The sequence below is a fragment of the Pavona decussata genome, unplaced genomic scaffold (genome assembly GCF_977016875.1).
Source record: "Pavona decussata unplaced genomic scaffold, jaPavDecu1.1 SCAFFOLD_59, whole genome shotgun sequence".
NCBI lineage: Eukaryota > Metazoa > Cnidaria > Anthozoa > Scleractinia > Agariciidae > Pavona > Pavona decussata.
Genome location: NW_028145481.1, coordinates 1,177,501 through 1,202,500, shown reverse-complemented (window position 1 = coordinate 1,202,500; position 25,000 = coordinate 1,177,501). Strand labels below are relative to the sequence as shown.

At 39.3% G+C, this 25,000-nt stretch overlaps 3 protein-coding genes across 3 annotated transcripts in view; 2 read left to right on the top strand and 1 right to left on the bottom strand.

Moving 5' to 3' along the window:
* The window catches only part of LOC146479327 (uncharacterized), a 20,999-nt gene extending 10,022 nt beyond the window's left edge, over positions 1-10,977 (top strand). The window contains exons 8-25 of the mRNA XM_085110965.1: positions 512-770; positions 1,360-1,645; positions 2,315-2,407; positions 3,264-3,336; positions 3,779-3,871; positions 4,396-4,434; positions 4,518-4,607; positions 4,709-4,825; positions 5,448-5,639; positions 6,224-6,367; positions 6,467-6,586; positions 7,189-7,268; positions 7,622-7,757; positions 7,863-7,985; positions 8,140-8,241; positions 8,534-8,544; positions 9,268-9,400; positions 9,903-10,977. Coding sequence (XP_084967091.1) covers positions 512-770; positions 1,360-1,645; positions 2,315-2,407; positions 3,264-3,336; positions 3,779-3,871; positions 4,396-4,434; positions 4,518-4,607; positions 4,709-4,825; positions 5,448-5,639; positions 6,224-6,367; positions 6,467-6,586; positions 7,189-7,268; positions 7,622-7,757; positions 7,863-7,985; positions 8,140-8,241; positions 8,534-8,544; positions 9,268-9,400; positions 9,903-9,950 — 2,139 coding nt within the window. The 3' untranslated portion in view covers positions 9,951-10,977. The remainder of the gene's footprint in view (positions 1-511; positions 771-1,359; positions 1,646-2,314; positions 2,408-3,263; positions 3,337-3,778; positions 3,872-4,395; positions 4,435-4,517; positions 4,608-4,708; positions 4,826-5,447; positions 5,640-6,223; positions 6,368-6,466; positions 6,587-7,188; positions 7,269-7,621; positions 7,758-7,862; positions 7,986-8,139; positions 8,242-8,533; positions 8,545-9,267; positions 9,401-9,902) is intronic.
* A 3,441-nt stretch (positions 10,978-14,418) lies between these two features.
* LOC146479326 (galanin receptor 2a-like) lies at positions 14,419-18,330 on the top strand. The gene is made up of 2 exons (XM_085110960.1): positions 14,419-16,418; positions 16,474-18,330. Exon 1 carries the CDS (start codon positions 15,209-15,211, stop codon positions 16,403-16,405), a length of 1,197 nt encoding a protein of 398 aa, XP_084967086.1. The 5' UTR covers positions 14,419-15,208; the 3' UTR covers positions 16,406-16,418; positions 16,474-18,330.
* The window catches only part of LOC146479325 (adiponectin receptor protein 1-like), an 11,087-nt gene continuing 3,364 nt past the window's right edge, over positions 17,278-25,000 (bottom strand). The window contains exons 2-5 of the mRNA XM_085110959.1: positions 23,415-24,079; positions 20,723-20,910; positions 19,668-19,861; positions 17,278-18,888 (exon numbers count right to left, since the gene is read on the bottom strand). Of these exons, the coding sequence (XP_084967085.1) occupies positions 18,775-18,888; positions 19,668-19,861; positions 20,723-20,910; positions 23,415-24,079 (1,161 nt within the window). The 3' untranslated portion in view covers positions 17,278-18,774. The remainder of the gene's footprint in view (positions 18,889-19,667; positions 19,862-20,722; positions 20,911-23,414; positions 24,080-25,000) is intronic.

Sequence of the window (25,000 nt, the reverse complement as noted above, 5' to 3'; positions counted from 1 at the left end):
CGCATGGGTACTTTACTGTATGTTGCAAAGCATTCTCAGGTTTCTTGTCAAGACTTGTAAAAGAGGTAATAAATTTGCAATAGTAGGTGTCCCAGACGCCATCTTGTTAATGTCTCCTAGGGAATGAAAGGGGCAAGATGGCCTTCGGAAGAATGGAAACAAACATGGCTGAGCTTGAAGCCAGCGTTTTGGTGAAAGAAAATTAAATGTTCAAACCAAGAGCAATTTCTTTACAGGGGGCTGGATTTTCAACGTGATAAATTATTATCAGCAGGGTGTTTTTACATTACTTATGGGAAGAAAATTCCCTGTCAAACAAGGGCAGGCTTTTTAAAATTTTAATGAACTTTGAAAGTGGTTTCAATAATTTGGGAAACATGTTTTTCTTCATGATAGCCAGTAACATTTACATGAACAGATGATAAAAATAACTTGTTATATATGGCTCCTAACAAGAATCCTCAATTCTTACAAACTTGTTGGATTTGTTTTTCTCCTTTTATTTCTGGAGGTGGTCTCCAGGACTGCAGCTGGAAGTGCTGGTTTCTCCGATGTAAAGACACTGACTGTGCGATGCTGGGACTTCCGCACAGTCCGCTTAATCTTCATGAACAAGCCTCGATATTTGAGCACCTTTTACATGCCTCCTGATCCCAATAGTATGCAGTCCAGTCCAGATTCCCTCCTTGCCTCACTGCAACCCCATAGCCAGGAGTATCTGAAGCAGTCAAGTTTGCAGTCTGTAGGTTCTGAGGGGGAGGGAGGTGAAGGTGAGTTTCAGTAGCAGTTTATTTTTCTGAGGGGGTGGGGTAAAAACGAGATTAAGAGCAGTGTTGATACTGGGGGAGGGGTAACAATGAAATCAATGCCACTTCTCTAAGAGGGAGTGCTGAGGGTGAGATGCGCATCAGTTTTTCTGGTCTGTGTGGGAGGGACCGTGGAGCTGAGGTTAATTAAAACAGTTTTTTTTTCTCTGTGAGGGATGGGTGAAGGCAACATTAGCAACAGCCGTACTCGTCAGTGGGTGAGGAAGGGCTGAAGGTGAGGTTAACTGCTATTTACCTACCATAGGGTAGAAGTTCAGAAGTTCTTGATGATAGTTCAAATTGTTACTAATCTGATTGGGTGGGTGGGGGGTGAGTAATGAAAAGAATAAGTCTGATACAGTTTGCCTGACTGAGATATAAGGGGTGGTGGGGGGGAGGTGGCATTATGTGTAGTGTACCAGTATCTATTCTGAGTGGGATTGGTAGCACTTGGTGCGGGATGAATGCCGCCAATATCATACTTAGTGTTAAGCTTTGGAACTGTTGTAAAACATAATTTACCTTCTATCAATTTCATTGATTCCCTTACCAGGAAAACAGGCACCAGGTCAGCTCCAGCCAGCAAGCCCTCCCCCCACAAATGACTCCACAGATGACATCACTCATCATAGCAGTTGCAGTAGTTTCCAGGCTCTCTCTCGCAGTAGTAGCAGTAGCAGTAGTGTTGCAGGGGTGAGCTCACATGGGTCTGATGGCCCCCTCCTTGTTCCTCAGGGAACATCAGGAGTGCTGGGTGCTGGAATACTAGCAGCAGCATTCAGCAGTGGCGGAGCACTCAGTAATGCTGCCGAGAGACTCAAGACTGATCTGGCACCAACGTTAGTGTTAACCTTTGTTTTACAAAGTTTTACAAACTTCTCGTGCACTACTTAGTGACTCGCAGCTATGGTCTATGAGAGTACAGACAATAAAAATGATGTCAGATGAAACAGCGCGCTTTCTTAACGGAAAATTAAGCCACTTCCACTTGTACTTTTTTCCATGTTTTTGTAAAAACAATAACAACAACAAATCGATGGCAGTTTTCTATCGCCTATACTCTGATAGACCATAAAATGATGTTCAAAACTTGGCAGTGAAACCACTCGCCTGTGCTCGTAGTTCCACTTGAGTTTTGAAAATTTTATGACATCATTTTATGGCCTATAAGAGTATAGACCATAGAAAACTACCGTTGATCAATTTGTTAATTATTTTTTGTTGTGAAAAAGGAGAGGTTGTAAACTCTGTGCTTCACAATCCCTTTCTAGGTCAGGCTTGGTTTGGTTTTATGTGACTGGGCTGAAGATTCCAAAAGTCACCAAACTTGACCAAAAAGTGGTCGAAACCAAAGACAAACTGTGAATTGATCTTTCATTATTAAAAGATAATTTAAAATTATGGGAAACCTTCCCTTTAGCAATGGTGACATCAACTTCCATTAACCTGTGACACCAAATAATTTAATTTTCGCTGCAGCCTCATTGGTTTTTCCTTCTTTGTTTCAGGTTTTTGAATTTTTATATCAGTGTATTTTTTCAGAGATTGGAATACCTTGCAATGAATGCTGTCGACAATCCTCCATCAGTGCATTTTGTAAAGTAAGTGAATTCTTGAACCGAATTGTGAAAGAAATGTGATATTATGTTTTTAACCTTGGCTGGTAAATAAACTAATAATACTTAGGTGAACTTTTTAGTCGACCAAAAACGTTTCTTACGTGTGAGTTCTTAGTATTACTATTTTACGCCCGTGAGTGGTGGGCAAGCTCGTATTTCTGGCAATAACTTATTTTTCTGCCGTCAATTTTTTCGAAAATTTTTTTAACATAAAGAGGATGATGGGTAAGTTAAAACAACGAGATAAACAAAGATAGGTCACTGTGCTCGTTTAGGAGAAAATAACCATTTAGTAATTGGCTGAGCTTAGCATCAAGGAAAACAAACCATGTTTTCAACGTGCGCGTGCTAATGACGTAAGATATTAGGTACAGAATGCACAATGCAATTAAATGGATAAACCTTAACCACCATTTAGATTCAGCATCCATTTAATTTACTGTAACAGAGGGGTTTTGTCCAGTAAATATGGGAACAAGATTTGCGCATATGCCACACATGACATTCCAATCCTAGCAGTATGTGAGATGTTTGTCCCATGAACCTAGTTTAATGGCCTTAGCTCCCACGAGTCTCCTGTAGCTCAGTGGTAGAGCATCCGAACTAGTAATCGGAAGGTCTTAGATTCGACTCCTGATAGGAGCACTCGGATTTTTTTCCGAGTATGCCTGTGTCACTCGCTGAATAATAAATCATTCTCAACAAGACTTTTGTTCACTGTCCGTTTACTTTATATATAAACTGTAGGGTTTCTGCTTAATTAAGGAAACAGGTTGCCTGAAGTTTGGTTTAGGCTGTGATTATGTTTAAATGTTGTGACACACATGACTCTCTCCAGGGTATTGCCAAAGGAAGCTGTACCAAGTGGCTGGTGTGTGTATGATTTTCATGAGGAGTTTGCAAGACAACAGGTCAGTTGGTATGGAACAGATGTGCAGTCCCAAGAGATCAGAACAAAATATGAAAATTTTCCCCTTTTCTTTTTATACATGTATGAGATTCTTTTCTCGGAGGTCTTCTTTTCACTGAAGTTAGGGGTTGGTGGATAAAAATTCAATTTATTGTACAGTCGACTCTCGCCTTGCGGACACCTCGCTTTTACGGACACCCCGATAATACGAACAGCAACTAAAATCCCGGCAAAAATAAAGTACAGACGTTTGACTGAGATAAATTCCCGCTATTACGGACTCTGTAGGACACTAACTCGCGGTCCCGAGGGTGTCCGTGATAAAGGGAGTTGACTGTAATTATGGCTGGATTTGTTTGTCGTCTGTAGTGATTGCGGTCCTGTCTGAATACTGGAACAATCAGCTTGGAGTTTTTCAATTTAGTGCATTCTTCAATTGTTAGGTGTCTGATGCGTGGCGTGTGAGTGTAATGAACCGGGAATTCCTGCTTTGCAGTTCATATCCTCCTCTGTTTTATGTCCCAGCAGAAATACAGGTGAGACTGTTAAACTTGAGTAAGCCTGATAAGTGAGTGCGTTGTCAGGTTGCTGATGTGAACGGCTTCAGAGCTTCTATAAGCAGGGAGTGCTAGACATGAACGACTAAGTCACAATACGTACAATGGAGTATGTCAATAACGGACTTTGAGAATGTCTAATGCTACATTCATGGAAAAACCTCTTTTATCCCTTGAAAGCTACAGGTGTTCATTCTTCAATGATTGATGGATTTTTATGAAGCAAAAACATCATCTGAACCGAAAGACTACAGCTGCGAGTTAAAATTAGTCTAATTTGTCTATATGGAAAGAGGCGTGTCTTTGACAAGCTGAGGGTGAATAATTCCTGTATATTAGCATCCATGCGACACCTGCGCACCCTTCTGACCTGGAAATTTTCGATGCTTAGTCGAATTCTCCCAATTAGTACCAAAAGAAACGTATAAAGAAAACTTAGGCGAATATGCATTTTGATATTGGGCTTAAATGGTCAAGGTAACAGCCTACTGATATATCCACAGGACTCCACGCTGAAAGAGTGTGCTGCATTTAGAAGCAAGGTGAGTCATCTTATTATGTCCGTGTTGCTGTTTGATGGTTGTAGTGTTACTTTTAAAACAATGCTATATTCTCGTTTCTTCAGGGTCGCCTACCAGTCCTGTGCTGGTACAATGTTAAAAAAGGAAATTTTATCATGCGATGTGCACAGCCAAAAACGGGTCCAGTATTTAAGGTAAAGTTTCGTTGCGGCTCATGTTTAGAAATGTCTAGACTTAAAAATTGCAGAGCAGGAAATGAAAGCCGACAACACTGTCTTTGTTTGTTTTTTTGCAGAACTCAGTTGATGATGAATTTGTAGTTAGCACGGCAAGAAAGTGCAATAAATACACGGACAAGCTTGTTATCTTTGATGCGAGATCGATATTTGCTGCCGGAGGAAATATGCTCAAGGTACCTTTTGCGAAAGTCGATCATATTTTTCTGTTATAAGAATTTGAAAGTCCTGAAAAACCACTTTCTATAGTGCGTCTACAGCGGTAAGCAGGCAGGATTCGCAAATTCACCTTTACTGCAAACTGAATGTAGCACTCAAATCTCTTTACGGTGGTCAATTTACCTTTCGTTATCAACTCTGTTGATAAACCAAACATTCGTTGAATGTAAAATTGAATTGCCCTATGAAAGATGATTAGCTCAAACACCTAGGGTTGGAATTTTTTGTTTCCGGTCGTCCAGTGCGGTTTGGTTTTTATTTTCTCAGCCACATCGTTTGTTTGCAAATTTAGCGCGAAGCCGTAGGGGCTAATGGGAAGGAAAAAAGCTGGCGGGGGCTTGTGGGAAGGAGACAAATTTCTCCCCTTCCCGTCTTTCCCCATGCACCCGCTACAGTTTCGAGCGAGTGTCTGGGAACGAGGCAGGTTTAACGCGAATAGAGTCAGTAATTGGGTGCTAAGAGTAGACTCTATGTCCTTGATAAACAACCTTCCGTTTAAAACTGCTTGTACATTCTTTAAGATTTTAAAGAGATTATCACTTAATTAATTAATTAATTAATTAAGTTTACTTATCACAGGGCAAGGGAACAGAAGACACAGTAAACCGTTACCAAGGCTGCCAGCTGTTGTTCCTCGACATCCCTAATATTCACGCTGTCCGTGATAGCTTGTACAGACTGCAGGGAGTATGCGAATCCTCAGCGCAGAAAAAGTGGCTCTCGCACCTGGAGTCTACTCAATGGCTCGCCTACATCACATCTATACTTAAGGTAAAGTGACGCGGTTCTGTATGAAAATATTCATAAAACCCAAACCAAAGTAATGGCATCTAGTGTTACAGTAGTAAATAGAATAAACACAAGAAAGTATTGCTCGTCAACTGAACGAATCAAAACTCTTATTAAAAGTCGCGCGCGCATCGCACTGTAAATGAAAGTGCAGTTTAAAATTGCGCGGACCGGATATAAACCCTGCAGGAAACATTTCCTTTTAACTCAAAATTTTGCGCGGTGACCTACCTGTCTAAAAAAATCAATTTTTGAATGGCTGGATTATTCCGTATGCTTTTATAATAGACAAGGTATGGGGAAACTTATTCAGTAGAATTTTCTCGAAATGAAAAAACGCCGTTTTCAAGTTCGAATATAACAGAAGTTCTACTGGATAACTTTCTCATACTGCAAAACAAGCTAGAACTGCTTTTTGTAATCTTATATCGTCTCACGTATGCTACAACAGCGTGAAACTCTTTCGAGCCACCTTAACTCAGACGCTCACTTTCGACTTTGGCAAAAATCTTCACTGCCACCACCGCATTAATTCACCGTTGCCGTTTCTCTCTGTCGTATCTTAGGGAGCTGTGACGATTGCACGGTTTGTTGATAAAGGTGCCGCTGCCCTAGTGCACTGCAGCGATGGATGGGATCGCACGTCACAACTGACATCACTAGCTCAACTGCTATTGGACTCGTTTTACCGGACAATAACCGGTTTTCAGGTAAGCTGAATTCATGCTATAACCATACGATATACAACGCTTGGTTTGAATGTAGCAGGGAAAGCGTTACTTGATATTTATTTTTGCCTCCGCTTTAAGGTTTTAATAGAAAAAGAATGGATATCATTTGGTCATCGTTTCCGTGACAGGCTGGGTCATCTGTCATGCCCAAGTCAGCGGTCACCCGTGTTTTTACAGTTCCTGGACTGCGTCTGGCAGGTTAGTTTAAAAATTTGTTGTCTGCTTAAAATTTTGTTTCTATTTGAGTCCGTAGCGACTACTTAGGGCGTTTTCCTAGCAGCTTTTGAGATCGATTGTTCATTTATGTCAATAAATACATTTAAGCACAACGTGGCTGTACTTGATTGGTTATTTCAAACGGGGTCTTTTAGACCAATCAGAAGCAGACTGCCATGTTTTCCGGCGCGTGGCATCGGACCGATATTTTTTCTGCTGCCGGGACCGCTTTCACGTTTTCCCGCTCTTGACATCGTTTCCATGTCGTCTTGCGCTTGGCACTACGTTTAATTTCACATTTTCCCGCGCTTGGTATCGGGCCGACATTTTTTTCTGCCCTTGGTACCGCTTTCACGTTTACCCGCGCTTTGCATTCCTTACATGCCGTCCTGCGCTTGGCACTACGTGCAATGTTTTCCTGCGCTTTGCATCGCTTACATGTCATCCCGCGCTTGGCACCATTTGCAATTTCACATTTTTCCGCGTCTTGCATCGGTTTGCTTTTAATAGTTCTGATTGGTTCGTTGGGTATTTAGTTTGTTTATGATTGGTCAGACGCTATTTCAAGTTTTCTTACCTTTCAGATTGTCCGGCAGTTTCCAAGTGCATTTGAATTTAATCCAGATTATTTAGTTAGGATAGCAGAACATGTTAATTCGCAGTGGTAAGTTGTTTTTCCAACGATAAAAAGTTTTTTTATTCCTGTTTATTCCTCCCTCCTTCCTCTTTTGCCTTCCACCCTTTCTTTTTTCCTTCCTTCCTTTCTTTTGCTACACGCGACATAGCGAGTTAACGGGACATTTTACTACGCCAATAGTTTGTAACATGGAGTTAATTTTTATATTGGGATTTTGACGGTTGTATAAGAACAGAGACTTGTTGCCTAAATATTCCCAGAAATATTGTCCTCTATACTATGATTTTAGTGCAACAATATTACATTAACATTCGTCGTAAGAGATGGCTTTCGTGCGAAAACACCTGTATTTCTGCTGAACAAAGTGTCCACCGTTCCAGGTTTGGGAACTTCCTATGTAATAATATACATGACAGACAGAAGCTTTCGGTCCCCGCCCACACGGTGTCACTGTGGGCTCACTTGAAAGCCGATGAGGACAGCTTCCGGAATCCAACTTACAAGAAATATAATGAGGTAAGCCACCATTTTGTGCGCCTTTTTGCTAAATGATCTCTTCAGGTTTTGCTACTCAACAATTTTTTTAGTTAACCTCATTACTCGTGTCCCCTTTGTTTGTAGACGTTATTTCCAGTTTCAAATCCAAGACGTGTTCAATTGTGGGTGGAGTACTTCCTAAGATTTGACGAGACCGCTTGGTCAACACAAGACCCTACAATTCAAGACGATGATGGCGACACAGAGGTGAGAGAAAGCATTCCTGTGTCAGCGAGCGCAATTATATTACCTTTACGTCATGTCGTGCCAGCGATATAATGGCCAGAAATTTTGACTGCGTTTGTTTTCGGTATAAAATAGCGTCGATGCAGTTTTCAATGCATGTGCTTGATTATTTCAGCCGCTTGTTAGTAAACCGCTAGATTCAGTGATCTGGGTCCCGGATGACAGAGCTCGGGAGTGTGCAGACTGCAAGCAGAGGTTCACTCACTTCAGAAGAAAGGTAAATTAAACATACAAGTAAATTTTCAGCACTTGAGAGTTTGAACTACTTAAACTCCTTTTGCACTTCAGTGAGATTCTTGGTCGAGCTGAAATTTAGTAATGTAGCGTTCACTTGGTATTTTGGAGGGTGGAAAACTGGAGAAGTTGAAGAGCAATGAAGAGAACTACCAACAAAGTCGTGCCAATTTTTACACTGTAGATCGCTTTTTTAGTGTTTGTCTTGTTTATCTCACACTAATTCAGTTTTATTTGACTTTTTTGTCTTTCTCCATGTGATCGCCGCTGGCCAGCATCATTGCAGGTAAGTTCTTCCTCGTGCTGCTTCGATAATCTTCGTAAGGCACCTGAAATGTCAAATTCTGTTTTTGCAACTTATGGGTCTGGGAATAAAATCTTAGACGTAACCACTCAAGTGAATCAAAACTATTGAACAATACTTTCCAAGGGTGTTGGTTTGTTGCCATACAGTCATTTCAACTAACGTTGTCGGTTCAAAGCATGAAGCTAAAAGACAAGACCGAAAGTTTACGTGGGATTTTTGTGAATAAATTCATCAAAATCAGTTATGCCTGGAGAAAACAATAGGTTGCAATTAGCAGTACAATGACCTGCACGTCCAGGGATGATTTTGATGCAATTATTCATAAAAAAAATAATCCCACAAAACAGTGCGGTCTTGTCTTTTAGCTTGATTTTAATTCGACAACGTTAATTGAAATAGCTGTATACATAGTGATACGAGGTGATTCTACATTTTGAGTCCGTGAATGAAATCCTAAAGAGTGACCATTCAAATGAAAGCTACTGAGCAGTACTTTCCTGTGGTGCTGTTTATTATGTTGTGCAAGGTGGTTCTTAGCATCGAGTCTGTAAGGAAAGTCCTAAAGTGTAACAATTAAAAAAAAAACCATTGACCGGCGAGAACTTCTCGTGGTGCACTACTGTTTTTGTAGAAAAAGATATTCTAGGATTGTCCTTGAATTAATCAATACTCATAGAGGGATTTTTTGGTTTTCATTTGCAGAGCTTGTGGTCAGATATTCTGCAGTGACTGCACAAAGCAGAAAATTCGTCTTCCTCAGTTTGGTTACATGAATCCTGAAAGAGTGTGCGAGAACTGCTATCAACACAACAAGATGAGACAAGTAGACGAAGAGGTCGGTTTGTCGTTTTTATTCCTCACTAAAACTGGTGTTACACTCTTAAATTTTCGGTTGACTTGTGAAGGCAATTATTTATTTCCAGTAGTAGCAGTAGTTTGGTGGAATCTGTGATTGATTTTACAGTGCATGGGCCGTCCAACGTGATGAAATTATTGAGGGCAAACATGATTTTAAGGATATACCGCCATTGCCATCAGAAACATGTTTTTCCGGGCATGACGCTGGTTACATTGTTTCCCGCCTTTATTTCCGTACTTGTGTTCCTCGCGCTTGGTGCTGTGTTTGCTCTTCTCCTTTTTTCCCTCACCTAATCTCGCATCAGTTGAGTGTTTTCCCGCGCTTGGCACCGGTGGCACGTTTTCCCGCGTTTTTTCCCCCGTGCTTGCGATCAGTTAGGTGTTGTGCTTTGATGCAATGATGTCATCTTTTGCTTTGCCTTCTCATGGGTTTTTTGTCAATATTTCCTAGTTTCTGACAATTTTTTCCTTCTTCTCAGGACGAAGATGAATTTGAAGTCATTACTCTTCCGAATTTAACGATGTGATGACAAAACTGCTGGTCAAGGTGATTTGCGGATTTGGTGAAATCCTTCAAGTTATTGAAGCGACCAGGATACTACGAGAAGTCAATCGAGCTGTCATATATAGCATTTGAACTACAAGCTGAAGGCAAGATGGACGGACGAAATATTGCTGAACAATAAGAGGAATAAACGGAGGAGACATTCTCCTCATGTTGCAAAGAATTCAATTCACTTTCTGCAAAAGTCTCCGTGGCATCATATACTAAAAAACATTGTCGGTGAAACATCAAATCTTTTTTAATACTTTACCCTTTCTTGCAGTAAATTTTCTCGCATGGGAGCTTGTATAAAACAGAGGACATTATGTAGTTATCGCCATTGTTAAAAAGTGTCTCGCGAAGAACAGACCACCTCTACGCGGCGAGGCTCCAAATCACTCATTTTTTAAACGAAAATATATCATTAATGAGCAAATATTTTTAAATAGGGATAAATTTCTAGAATTAATTGTTGATATTCCAGTTTATATGTCTGTAAATTGGTGGAAAAAATTTCCGTTAATAATTTATTTGAAGGAGAATCAGACATTTAGGATTTTATCAATGGCAATTGTTAAACCGTAATCGTGGATACAACTCTATATTTTATCTTGGAATATGTATCAGATCGTTTTTGTTTGTGTTGTTTTGATGTTGTTTCTCGTAAACAGGAAAGGTTTGCCATTTAACATTCCACGAGTGCGCGTTGGATATGAGGTGAGCGATACTCGCCTCGTTGGTTATAATCATCTCATATCCAACAAGCGTAAGTGGAATAGTTGTTTTATCTAAAACAACCAACAAATATGCCAGATCTTACTGCTTTCACTTTGTAAGAACAACCAGAAAGCAATTGAATGGCCGCTATTTCTCGGGCATGGTATAATGGCTGATATACCATGGCCGCTTAGCCAATCAAAACTCTGGAAGAATTGCATTGTCCAGTGATCATGTTTTTAATAATTTCATTTTTCATTTCATTTTTAAATAAATATCATTTCTCCTGGCTAGTGTCTATTTACTCGTTTCTGTTGACAGCAGGTGACTTAAATCCTGGAATCCATTTGAACATGAGTAAGTGACTGACTAAGGGCCTGTTCACATGGAGGTGGGGGACCCCAGGTAGGTGAGGTACCCCATCTACCCGGGGTCAGAAAAAACAGGCCTTCACATGCAACCCCGGGGCGCTGGGGTGAGGTTTAAAAAGTTACCGCGTGGTCGCTAAGTACATATATCAATAAAGATGGCGGATGGAAGACACTTTTTGTTTCGTTGTTCTACGGGCAAGACTTCACCTTCATCCAAGACCGGTAGACCAGCTTGGTTATCAGACTCGACAAATGCACCTTCAACTCCTTCAGAACTTTCTTCAATGGCATTGTTGTCGATGTTTTGAAGGTGATATCTGCGAAAAAGCTCGCCACGCTTGTACTGAATTCAGAGGCAATTGCCCGGATGAACATCACCCCACCCCACCTCCAGCATTCACATGGAGAAAACTCACCCCAGCTAAGCGAGTTACCCGCCTCGGCTGACCGGGCAACCCGCCTCGGTGAGGTACCCCACTTCACATGTGAACGCAATGAAGAAATAAAGAGAGATTGTATGGAGAGATTGGTAACCCCACCGAAGCGGGATACGTCACCTACCTGGGGTCCCCCACCTCCATGTGAACAGGCCCTAAAATGCAGTGAGCATGGCACTTTTGCGGGTTAAATTGATGACCCACGATGGGGATGAAAGAGACTAGAGCGAGCGACTTTGGCAGGCCCCCCCCCTGTACTCGTTCACTGCAGATTTTAGTTCTTTCGCTCGCTCATAAGACCATTATCCTTGAAACGCAGTTTTTTTTTTCTTTCCTTTTTCTGACATAACACCTCAGATTTTCACAACATGGAAAAATGAATTCCTCAAGCTCTCGGAGAGGCTCACCAGTTTACATTTTCGGAAAGCCTCGGAAATTTGAGGAATAACTCCGTTCCATAAAATTTTCAGCGAATTAACTATTCAGCGATCTGAACAGATACAAGAGCTTACACGAAAATCTTTTTTATCTATTGCCGAGTTTCCGGCTGAAACCTTATAAACGTGACTTCAATTATTTTTGCCCCCGTTTGGATTTTTATGCAAACAGAATAAAAGCAGAAAATCGACTTTGGTTGACCTTTATTCTTAATTATGAAGGGGTGATCAGAACAGATTTTACTGAATGGAGTTTAAGGTAAAAGTATATACTAGTTCATTAAATGGCGATATCTGATCAACACAAAGCTGTACAGATAATATAAAGACTTTAAAGTTGATAGAAAGTAAATAATGGTAAATTAATATTTGGATAGTACAGTGTGCCTCCGAGCACGTACGCAGTTCGTGAAAAATAACATTTGGTGAGTTTTCTTTCGCCAAAAACTTTAAGTAGAATTATTTGGAGAACACGGTAGGTTTCTGATGGAAGTTTACATGCGACACATTCGGGCCATACATTTAACAAAATATTTTCAATGCTGTATGCTGTATTCCCAGATAGTTTTATGGCGTTTTAAAAGCAATTTTTTGTTAACTAGACCAGTCCTCTGTTCCTATACTTTTGTTAAAAATTGTAGTGAACGAAAAGTCCCCGAATTTCAGAGCTGTTGTTGGCTTTCCGACCGTACTCCACACTTGACATGTTTACGCACCCGAAAAAGAAAGGGGTTAGTTTTTCAGTGATACGAAAGTCAGTTAACGATGATATTTAGCCGATGAAAACGCTGGTTCAGTTCTTCGCAATTTTATCCAAATTTCTGTCCGAGCAGAATGTCAGAAGTTCCACTCCGGCGGACAATTTTGACAAAGCGATATCGGCATACCACTTTTATTACTATCTGAAATTTGGAAAAATTTACTGATGCAAAATATATTTACTGGAAGAATTTTATGTGACTGAAATATCGAAAAACGTGTGTTTGTAGTGTTTTCGGCTTTGTGCGTCACCATGGATTTATAATTATTTTTAAATTTATTTTTGGTATGAAATAGACTATGGACTTTAACCATTTTGGGCCTGTGAAAAGGTATCGTATTGATTTTAACCGTGTTGCCAAGAAAGCCGAAACATCATAGAATTAGGCCTCAAATTGTAAAATATAATGTCGGCTACATCATGGTTTTTTTTCTTTTTTTTTTTTTTTTTTGAACCCATGCTGTACCCGTGTTCAAGGAAGCACGTGTTTAGCTCGCAGACTCACAAAAAATGTGCGTGGGGAGAAAGACAGGTGATAATATCGGCACTGGAAGATAAGTGAACAAGGAGCGGAAGGAAATGACAATTACAGTTTCATTGTCTTAAAATTGTCTCGAGAAAGTTCAAGGATGTAATTTAAGTGTTTTTAATGTAATTCTTTTGTCTTACTAAATCGCCATTGAAATATATTCCCTAGGGAGTAAATAAGTGTGTTCCATGCTTTTAGTAAAAGTCACGCGTTATATGTTTTTTTTTTTTTTAAGTAAACAATCTGGAAAACAGATAGTTTTTGTAACACGTTTTCCTATTGGTTAATTTCGCGTTGACAAGGTAAATTCGTGTGTGCACGATGATTTGAATCGGACCAATCACGTTACAGAATGAATTTGACATTTGAATAAGGCGATTTTTATAGTTTCCGACAAATTCAAATCAATTATTTACCCACACCAAAATCTCTTGATAAGTTCTCGTAACCTAACGTAATTGAACTGAAATGTTTAAAACTTCAAGAACTTATGAAAAAAAAAATCTGCACAGGGATAATCAAACTGTAATATGTGATAATTTAAGGGCTTGGAGATTGTAGATCACTACAGGATCCTACAGCCTTCATCGAACATTCGCTCCACAAATAAGCACCCACATTGAAGGAACTATACCTGACAAAATGGACTTATCCACACTACACCCACTTAATTACCGAGAGAGCCCAGCAAAGTAAATAATTGACAATCGTTCTCAAATTTCACGCGAACCTCCTTCGAAGGGTTTCATGCAGTTCTAAAATTAGAATCACCTTATACTGAACACAAGCACTAGCTGCTCAATGGCTTGTATAAGACTCAAAGGCTAGAGCCACCTTGTACAGCATGATAAACAGCGTCACAAGAACGTATAGCCCTTATCCACATCTCTGCTAAATACTGCTTTCGTTTGGATTATGTGGAAGACCTAAAAAAAAAAGGTACCCCAGTGGTAGCAGGGGATTCTCTTCATCGTTTCAATTTTCGTATTGTATTTTTTTCGCTTCTATTTTTCCTCGCCAACCGAAAATCGAAGCGGATAAAAGACGGTGGGGCGAAATTCTGACTGGTCCTGACTATGTTTAATTACGTTTCGCCATTCTGTCTTCATCAGTCTAAAATTTAAAAACTTAAAACAGAAACTACTAAGAGAAGTTGTTGTTATTAAAAGATTTAATAGCACTTATTATCCATTAACCTTAAGCCAGGACGGCCATAGAATAAACGCACCGGTTTGGGAAAAGAAACGTAAAAAACTGAACAGTCCCTCGGCGAATAAGGGAGACTGTAAGATGCCCCGTTTAGACTTTGGACTTCTCAATCAGATGATATCTAATTGGGGGTGAGAGATCTTTGCAGTCTTGTCATGCAACCGAACTTTTCTGCGAAAGAACCTTTAATTTCTAAATCTGCCGACCATGTACTGTAAAAATTTCTCGAAACTGACTTTTCGTTGATGAGAAAGTACTACTTTGCTTGGTATTTTCCGATACAAAACACGTGCGTGGCTAACTAAGGCTGACAAAACGCGTGCAATCGGCAACGACAGCTGGTATTATGAAATTGAACGGAAGAAATTGACAACAAATTGTTTCATTGTTTGTTCCAGAATCAAGAAAATGGTCAAGTTCAACTTACAAACGCGTGGCATGTACTTGAGAAAGGCAACACGTTGTGATCATTTAAAAATCTCAAGTCAGAAACCAAAAACATCTATATCTTTTTTATTTTTCTTGAGCAAATTTTCAAACAATAAAATCGCAATTTAGTGTTACTTCTTTGAGTTCAGTGACCAGCAAGCTTCCTGATTGGTCAACTCTCTGTTGACACAACAAGTTCGTTTACCTTTGATATATTGGCTCGAACCAATCGGATTACAGCATGAATTATAAATTGGTCCTTTTAAAAGAAATTTGAGAATTAGTGCATTTCCGCAGAAGGTTTTAGTTTCTGTAAACCTCGGACACGTTAAAACCAAAATCTTACAGCAACATGGCAAAACCAAGAGGTACAAATCTGACGTTCCTATTGCAGTCATTTTCTTCTCCGTCCGCCACGGTTGTCGCTGAAACAAAATCGAATGAATTCTCGGATATTTTACGCGATGATTTGGTATATTTCTCGGAAGAATCCTCCTTTCTTCGTCTCTCCTTCTCTTTGATTGTTTTTTGTACAATAATCGGCAGTCTTCTGGTCTGCGCTGTCAACGTTAGGAACAAAGGAATGCTGAAAAGTCCTTACAACGCCAATATATTCCACCTCGCAATCACTGACTTACTGGTTTCCATCGTGATATTTTTGACACCGGGATTTATCTTCCAGAAGATGCCGTTCTTGCCCGAGGGGACACTCAGCGGTGAGATATTTTGCCGTGTCATTTCCTCGCACTTTTTAACTTTCAGCACAGCTACCACATCTGTGTATATCACAGTTGCGCTCGCAATAGAACGTTGGTACGCCGTAGTAAGGCCACTTCAGTATCGCGCTAAGTTCCACAAAAAACGACTCATTTGCGAGGTTTTCATAATTTGGGCGTTATCACTATGTGCGAACGCTTTACTTCTTTTCGAAGTAGAATACAGCCCGGAAAAAGAGCCTTTCGAACGCTGCAAAGTCACCCAGATTCCATTTTTTGACGCACCAACTATCATGATTCTGGGAGTAGCTCAGTTCCTGTTTAAATTTGTCGTTCCGTTCGTGGTAACGTGTAACTTGTATTTTCACGTGTTGCGCGAGACTCACAAGTCGCGTGTTATGAACTCCAGCCGGATAGGCGCTGATATGCGTCATAATATAACCCGAATGGCAGCAGTATCCACACTGGTATTAGCGTTGTGTTGGTTGCCAAATCAAGTGTACTACGCCTGCTTCGCATTTGACCTGGTCGCAATGAACACGCCTGTTCATTTTACCACTATTGTGATCGCTTTGTTCAATCCGTGTCTAAACCCCTTCATCTTTGCGTTTCATTCAGCGCAGTACAGAGCTGGATTTAGAAACCTTTTTTGCGGAGAACCAGCAGATGACAAAATGAAGAGGAAAATGCGACTGGGAAAGTTTCGACTAACGCAGCTCAGTCACTTTGATGCCGGCAGTATTACAGTCCCCGGTTCACCCATTTTGGCGCGTGCGTTGCAAGCTACAAGGGAGTCATACAACAGCTTGGACTTTGTACCTAAACTTAAATGAACTACGGTCCCAAGTTTTTATTTTTAAAAAATCAAACTAACGAAGAGCACTAGAAAAGTATTGCTCAGTAGCTCTCATTTGAACGGCCACACTTTTAAGTGTGAAAGGATCATTCTATTCGGCCGTTGAGTCTCATCGTTAGTTAGTGACGGCGGAATTCGATTGGCCGTGTGTTCGCCGCTTTGTGCCTTTGCTAGGCATTAATTACGACTCAGTAACATGTTCTAACCAATCAATCAGAGTATGTCAGACTTGTTTTCACCATATCCAAAGGACCTCTCCCCCACGCCTCCCATAAAAACAGTTGGCGACATTCTGTAATGCGCGTCTTTTTCCCTGCTGCCTCCTGCGGTGACGTCACTGAATACTGGCACCCGCCCGCTTCCGTCGCAGGCTTCACGCAGGAAGTGCTCGTTTCAGATTACGCGGACGAGGCAGGGACAAGGAAGGCTAGGTGGTGTATCGTACAGGGGGAACATGTTGGTACTTTGATGGGTGTCTGGACAACTCGCCCCAGACGTTCATTTGTTACGCGATTGATCACCTCAGTTTTGGTCTCTTATGTACTTACAACAGAGCTTTCTCCTTTTCCGAAATTATTTTTTTCTGAGCATAAAAGTATATTTATCTAACGTTTTCATATTGGGGGCTAATCGTCCACAGATTGAGGGCTAGCCGATCTAAAGATTGGGGCGAGTAGTCTGGGGCTTATTGTTGGGGGGAAGGGGAGGGGAGGGGAGGGGGCGAGTTGTCTGAAAGTTGTTTCCAGCGTCAGGTTTTTCTCCCCTACAAGCTGAGGTTTCTCTGAGTGAAAGGCACAGGGTAGCTATATTCCTGACTCAGTTACTGTTAACACATCGCTTGAAACAATATCATTTTTCCATATGTTATTTTATTTTTGTCCTCTTAGATAAGAAAGACTATTCCACACTATTAAAATAAATATTAAATGAATGTACAACAAACAGGCAGGTATTATGAATTATCAACCATTTGGTCCTGGCAAATGGTGGACATGGACTTCAAACACAAAAATATTTGTTTAATATTTAATGATGTTTGACTGGGACTCGCCCTGAGTTATATCAAAAGAAATAACACCATAAACAATAAGGAGCCTAATATGTTTTAAAACTCCGTATTAAAAAAACAATTCATTATATTATCAATCTATAACTGTACTATAAAACAAACGGTTAACTTACAAGTTAGAATTTTATATGTTCTAGGGCTCCTTCTACTGAACATGAAATTTCAGTTGTTAAAGAAATTTGTTTATTCAGACACTTGAATATTTTATGGGCTGGCTTGCAAACCTGGCTCTGAAAAAATTGTTATCATAAGTATGTAACAAAAATAATTCAAGAGAGTAACGGGATTCATTGTGTTGAATTTGATTTAATAAATAGCAATAAATCTGATTTAACTATCCCATTCATGGTCGTTGTTATTTTCCCTTGTATGTTATAACCCCATGTACATGATATAAAAAAGTGTAGTTCTGCTGCAGGACTAAAAATAGTAATGAAATGAAACTTTCTACCATTTTTCCCACTAGATACAAAATTATAAGACAATCTAGAGATCGGAAGTTTGTTTAACCTTGATATGGAGGAGCAAGGATTATCTGTATGCTTTTTGCATAGAAATAACAGGGAATGGGCTCTCATGGAAAGATGTTCTAAAACTTCAATATATTACACTCTGATCTCCTAGGAAATACAAGTCAAAAATATGATTTTTTTAAAATTTTTCTAATACAAAATTCAAAGACCCAAACTCAGGGATTGTAAAGCAAGGCCCGAATTTCTCTGTTCAGTCCTGGCGAGGCTGTGAAACGTTAGGTAACGTAATCAAACCTTTGAGGTCTTCTAACTTAGGATTCCTGGCATGCACTTCTCAAAACCACCAAAACACTTTGGACCCATTGAAGAACCTATGTTACATGCACAATGTTCATTACCAGAAATTCTATTTTCTTTCTTTTTTTTTTTATTTGGAGAGCTAAAAATGTTGAAAACTTTACAAGACCAAGAAATAGAAAAAAACTACCAAACACTAAACACCAAACTGATACTTAGAACTCGGGTCCAATAACTCTCTGGACGTTTTGAGAAACAGAACCACAGTCTAGCAGAATCTTGGTAAGAAACGGCCTTACCCAAATATGTTTCTTTTTTCTAAATCCTATGAATAAATATAATATTGTTTTGCTTCCTTTAAAAACTTTACAAAACAGTATTGATACACTAAGATCTACCAAATTAATGTATTTACAATGGGTGGTCAAACTTGTATGTTCTTATAAACAGAATTGAAAACATGAAATTTGAACGATAATAACAATATTGTTAGCCATGTAATGTTCATTAATCACAAGCAGTTCCCTGGTGGAAGCGATAATAGGCCATTTGACAGATTCCATAGAGATGGACAAAGGCTGCTGCGACGACAAGCACGTGGAAGATTTGATGGCTTTGGAACTGCAAGAGAAAAAAGACATTGAAAGTCTTATAAGAAGTCAATAATTAAAAATAAGAAATCTAAAGAAATGGGCAATCGGAGTCTATAAATAATTTCTAACCCTATATGAAGTGACACAGTAGATTCATGCTGACTAAACATACAAATTATAACATGTTTTCTCAACCCTCACTATCAGCACAAAATTTACTTCTCTAGAATAATGTTGTTTTGTTATTTGTTATTGGCTATATCAATTTTTGAATATTGTTCTTAAGTAGCTTTATAATGTCTGTTGCATCATCATGCACTACTTATCTAGATATTCTGGAGACCTCATTAAAGAGAACAGCTTATAACAGTAACTGAGGTTAAGCTTGAATATACAGTAAGAATATTTTAAACAAATAGTTTGAAACACTAAGCTAACAGCCTTGAACAGCTTGAAACAGATAAACCAGTTAGACATTACTGGGACAATGTTAGCATTTGATATTTGTCAGCTCATTTATTTAGTTTCCTTTTTTTCTGGGAGGGAGGAGAGGAGAGCTTATTTTCAGAGGGGGTTCAGTTTAGAGAACAGTGTATGACAAAAGACATCAACTCAATCTTATTCAGGATACGAAAAATAAAGGCTGGCACAAGCCAAGCACAGGCTCAAGCACAAGCACAAGAGCTTTATGTCAAGTGAAAACAAACGCAACGCAAGCACAGGAAAAGAAAAAAGTTTGATCCTTGTGCTTGTGCTTATGCTTGCATCCAGCCCCCAGGTTTACGAGAAACAAAACCCTCCGCTTACCCAGATGTCACATTTGCCAGGAAACCACCTCTCAGGTACCCTGGTAGCATACATGATAGCACCAATGATGTATAACACCCCCATGAGCGCCATCCATCCCACAGATGCCTGACGATGAGCCAGTGTTATACCATATGCTGCTATGAAGTGAATAGCAGGAACAACACCTGAGCAGCCAAATGTAAGGAATAGACCTGAAAGATACCATACAGGAATTGATTAAGATTTACAATTTAAAATTAATCAGCTGGTATTAAATTACCCTCAAATGCCTTCTACATTCACATGGGTATCATTATAATAATTATTGCAGAATTTGAAGAACAGGACCTGGTTGTTTGAAAGCCATTAATGCTAATCCCCAATTAAAAGTTAACCGAAGTTCTCATTTGGCTCATTAAAAATGTCTTAGGAAGCTAATTTTAAGCTAATGGCAAAGAAAAGGCTAAGTCAAAACTGAGGGACAAAAACCTTTTAGAAAAATCTTTAATGATAAGTCATTAAAATCGAATCAAAGTTCACGTAGCTTAATCAAGCTTTGAACAACTGGGCCCAGAGTCCTTAGCATTGTTCTACAAAGAGGGAGACAGGGACTTCCAAGTAAGGCCATGAAGAACTTTCCTGGCAAAAAAGTGCCCATTGAATGAGTTATTAAAGTTTTGTTTGCAAGACTTGGGATTTGCAACAAATGCTGGGTGCCAGTAGTAGCTGATAAGGTTGCACATGTGATTGACTAGTAATGGAAGTATATTTTGTGAACTGGAAGCTAAATGTGCTATCATCAGTTTTCATACCACAGTCACAAACTGGAAATTGTAAAGCATTAAGTGCTAGTATAGGGAGTAAGTAACTCAGCAAGGAGAACTTGAAACTCATCTTGGCATTCAAGGACGGAGGGGGGAGGGGGGGGACAGTAATACTCCTAGATGCTTGATGGGTTAAGCTCGGGATCAAATGCAATTTTACTTTCCACAGGAATTCAAATGTCTCCAAATGCTTTGAGGGCTTTTATGTGAATAAATAAATCCTAATTTTGTATTTGGGGGGAACCTTACCTGCTCTGAGAGTCCGGTACTTGGGCGTGTTAAACTTGCTCCACAAAGAAACAATAATGCACAGAACACCAAGGGTACAGATCACCGACATGTAAACAATCTTTAGAACTCTTGAGCAGTAGAATCCATAGTAAAGTGGAGGCATAAACGAACCCATGATCAGCAAAGCAATGCCTGAGTAGTCAAGCCTGTAAAATAACAATCACACAAATATTCCAAATGTCAGTCAAATTCTCAATCTGGTGAAATGATTGAGAGGCAGCTCTTCCTTATGCTACTAAACCTCACTTTTCTTGGAAACTGCACGTGGGGAATTCTCTCAAAAGATGGTGTTAAACTAGGCAAGTGTTTCATGCAAACTTGGAACAGTTTGCCTTCCCACATGGGTCTTGCAAGTGATGTAAATGATTTTAAAGGTAAACTTTGTAATTGCATAGTTTTAGAATGTTTTTTTTAAATAGCTTCATAGTAAAATCATTGTAGCTTTTTATATCAATTGATCTGAGTGTACGATACCACGTACATACATTTATTTATACATGCTCATATTTTGAACAAGTTTTTAACTCTTAAATGTGACGAGTTAAAATAAATGATTTTTTTTGTTTTTATTTTTTATGATGAATAGGGCAAAAATAGAGTATTGGTGAGTGTTATGAGACTTGTCTCAAGAAGCATGTTTTGCCACACAATGTTTGAAAGAAATACAAGGATAAATAGCAGAGTCCGAAATTGCGCTTTCCTGGTCGCCAATGTGACTAAAAATTTTGCACTGGCGACCAGAATTCCACAACTAGTCGCCAGCGGGCGATTAACTATTTCATGCCACGATCATTATACAAACAATAACTTTGATTTTCAGCCAAATCGATAAAAATGAAATTCAAAGCCGCCCGCCAATTGGTCACTTACTTTTTACCTTTCCACTGCTTTTGAAGTATAAAACCGATTTTCCTGTTATTATAGATCGTTATTATAAATCTATCACAACGCTTCACAGCTCGAGCAGTGCGAAGCTTCGCCGCCATGTTTTTTTAACAAGAAATGCTGCACGGTTGTGGCCTGGTGCGAACAACATGGCGATTTGTCGATCGTCTTGACAGAACGCGAAAGGAAAGATCGTTTACGGTTTTGAACATAGAGCAAAGAACCAACCAGCAGTTTTTCAATCGGGTACATTTCTTCTCCAAAAGGTAGAGACAAGAGAAGGTATAAAGTTGACTTGAAACATTTACCAGTCTTAAGAAACTGTGTACTCGATTCGTTTGTCGTGGTTTTTCAGTGGTAGGTGTATAAATCGCCATTGCGACCCCAAACGCGTTCTCTTCGTTCTAATTCTTAAAAGAAAAATTGGCGACCAGAATTTTCCATCTGGCAACCAAAAATTTTGGTTTGTGTTTCGCTTCGAAGGAAAAATTTTATTGACACTTTTTTTTTCTGCTAGAATTCCACAACTAGTCGCCAGCGGGCGATTAACTATTTCATGCCACGATCATTATACAAACAATAACTTTGATTTTCAGCCAAATCGATAAAAATGAAATTCAAAGCCGCCTGCCAATTGGTCACTTACTTTTTACCTTTCCACTGCTTTTGAAGTATAAAACCGATTTTCCTGTTATTATAGATCGTTATTATAAATCTATCACAACGCTTCACAGCTCGAGCAGTGCGAAGCTTCGCCGCCATGTTTTTTTAACAAGAAATGCTGCACGGTTGTGGCCTGGTGCGAACAACATGGCGATTTGTCGATCGTCTTGACAGAACGCGAAAGGAAAGATCGTTTACGGTTTTGAACATAGAGCAAAGAACCAACCAGCAGTTTTTCAATCGGGTACATTTCTTCTCCAAAAGGTAGAGACAAGAGAAGGTATAAAGTTGACTTGAAACATTTACCAGTCTTAAGAAACTGTGTACTTGATTCGTTTGTCGTGGTTTTTCAGTGGTAGGTGTATAAATCGCCATTGCGACCCCAAACGCGTTCTCTTCGTTCTAATTCTTAAAAGAAAAATTGGCGACCAGAATTTTCCATCTGGCAACCAAAAATTTTGGTTTGTGTTTCGCTTCGAAGGAAAAATTTTATTGACACTTTTTTTTTCTGCTTTTTGGCGACCACATTTTTCCATATGGCGACTGAAAAAAAAATTTCAGTCGCCACTTGGCGCCTGCCTAAAAAAGTTAATTTCGGACCCTGAATAGCCCATTGTCTCTTAACATACTGTTATCAAACTATCAGGGCTCTTGAAGGCTGCTCTAAAACTTTGCTTCAAAGTCTTTTGATTTGGCTAAAGTTACAAAAAACCTTTCTTCACAAAATGTCAGTGCAATCGACTGTGGGAAAAAAGGCAATTTAGAGTTAAACTGCACTTTCTAATACTAGTTGCTTTCAATTATTGTTAATTCTCACATTCTGTTGTAATGCTACATGTATGCAAATCAGAATGAGCAAGGTATGTGTAAGTAGGCTACTTAACCCTTTATCAAAGAACAAATTCTCCCATCTTGTTCGGCCTATACTTTATTATAAAAGTCCTGGGGAAAAGTTATTAAAATACCAAGAAAATTCACCTTGGGTGATCATATCCTTAAATTATTCCCATGACCTCAGGGGTTGAATTTAGCATTGATTTTACAAGGAGAAATTTGATGCTGATCACTGTTTGGGCTTAAAGGGTTAACTTCAACACCTTACCTGCTAAACACCTTGGAAACCATAACAGAATGACAGTACACAGTGTGGAAAACCCATGAAAATCCCAAACAGAGGATGGCACCAGCAAAGAACGCACCAAATACAAGCTTCTCCTGCCAGTCTTTAGGAAATGGATTTGAAGTGGTGATTGGCCGCAAAAAGAAGTAGAACATGACGCATATGAAGGCAACAAACCCAATCAAATGAGTCCATATATTTCCAGTCTCAGAGTGTACTTTGAAAATGCTCTTGAAACACGACCGAAATGATGGCATGGGGGGTCGGTGATGGTGCGATAAAAAGTCATTATCACGGAGCCATTCTGGAAGCTCAATATGAGACAGAAGATACCATCCAGAACGTGCCAACTCAATGGCTTTCTTTGAGATCTTCTCAGCTTTGTCGGCTGCATCATGCATGCTTTCTTGTACATTGTCCTTTGCAGTTTTCAAGATGACCTGGACCCTTTCTGCCGCATCTGTCATGTTCTCTTTTGTTGATTTAAGCATCTCTTGCATTTTCTCCGAGGCCTCGTGCATGTTGTCCTGCATTTTCCCTGCAGCATCATGCATGCTTCCCTTAATTTTGACAGCTGTATCTTGAACATTGCCCTTGACAGCTTGGAACATAACATGCAAGTTCTCCTCTCCTTTGACAATGAAGACCTAGTAAATAAAATTTCCAAGAAATATGCTGTCAACTAAATATATGTACAAGTAATAAGCACTTGGTTACTAGTGAAATATACAATTCAGAAGATACTAATAATATATGTTTATTGCACACATCCAAATGTCTGAACAAAACAATTTCAAATTTTTGTGGGTCAATACAAAAAGATATAACTGATTTTGAGATTTTTCTATTTTCATTGCATGGCTTGGAATTTTTTAAACAAGGCAAGTTAATTATCCTAGATGACAAAAAAATTATCCCATTTTATAATGTGCATTGTAAATACCCAAAGTCATGAAGATGGAGGGAACTTGAAACAAAGTCTTGTCCATCATTCTGTCACTAGTAGCATCACAAGTAACCACTTTTAAATAAACACACTAGTAACAGACCAATCTAAAGGTTTGGGATGTGTATGACATTCAACTATACACAGAGCAGAGAAACTACAGGTGCCAAAACATTTGCATACATGAACTGTATGCCACATGCAGAAAACAAATTGTTTGGGCATGCTACTTACTTCATCATTGACTGATTTTAATTTGCATTCATTACCTTTTTTTTCTTCAAGTTAACAGCAATTTTAAACCCTTAACAATAGACGATAGCTATAAGATCTATAAGTGGTAGCTGTACTATAAACAGCAAATTTTAAAAATAACCATAATTATTATTGTTCAATGCAACATACTTATTCAGTCTTTTTATATTCTCCCTACAAGTACATGGCATCATAGCAAAGTTCTACACTCGGATAAGTGTATAGCACAGCTACAGATTAATAATTCAGTGTTTATTGTAGGAATAAATTGTATAAAATGCATCGTGTTTCACTGTCCCCAAACCTTCAAAACTTAGTAAGGAAAATGTAAGTTTTATGTGAGGAATAAACACAACTTTGCCCCACA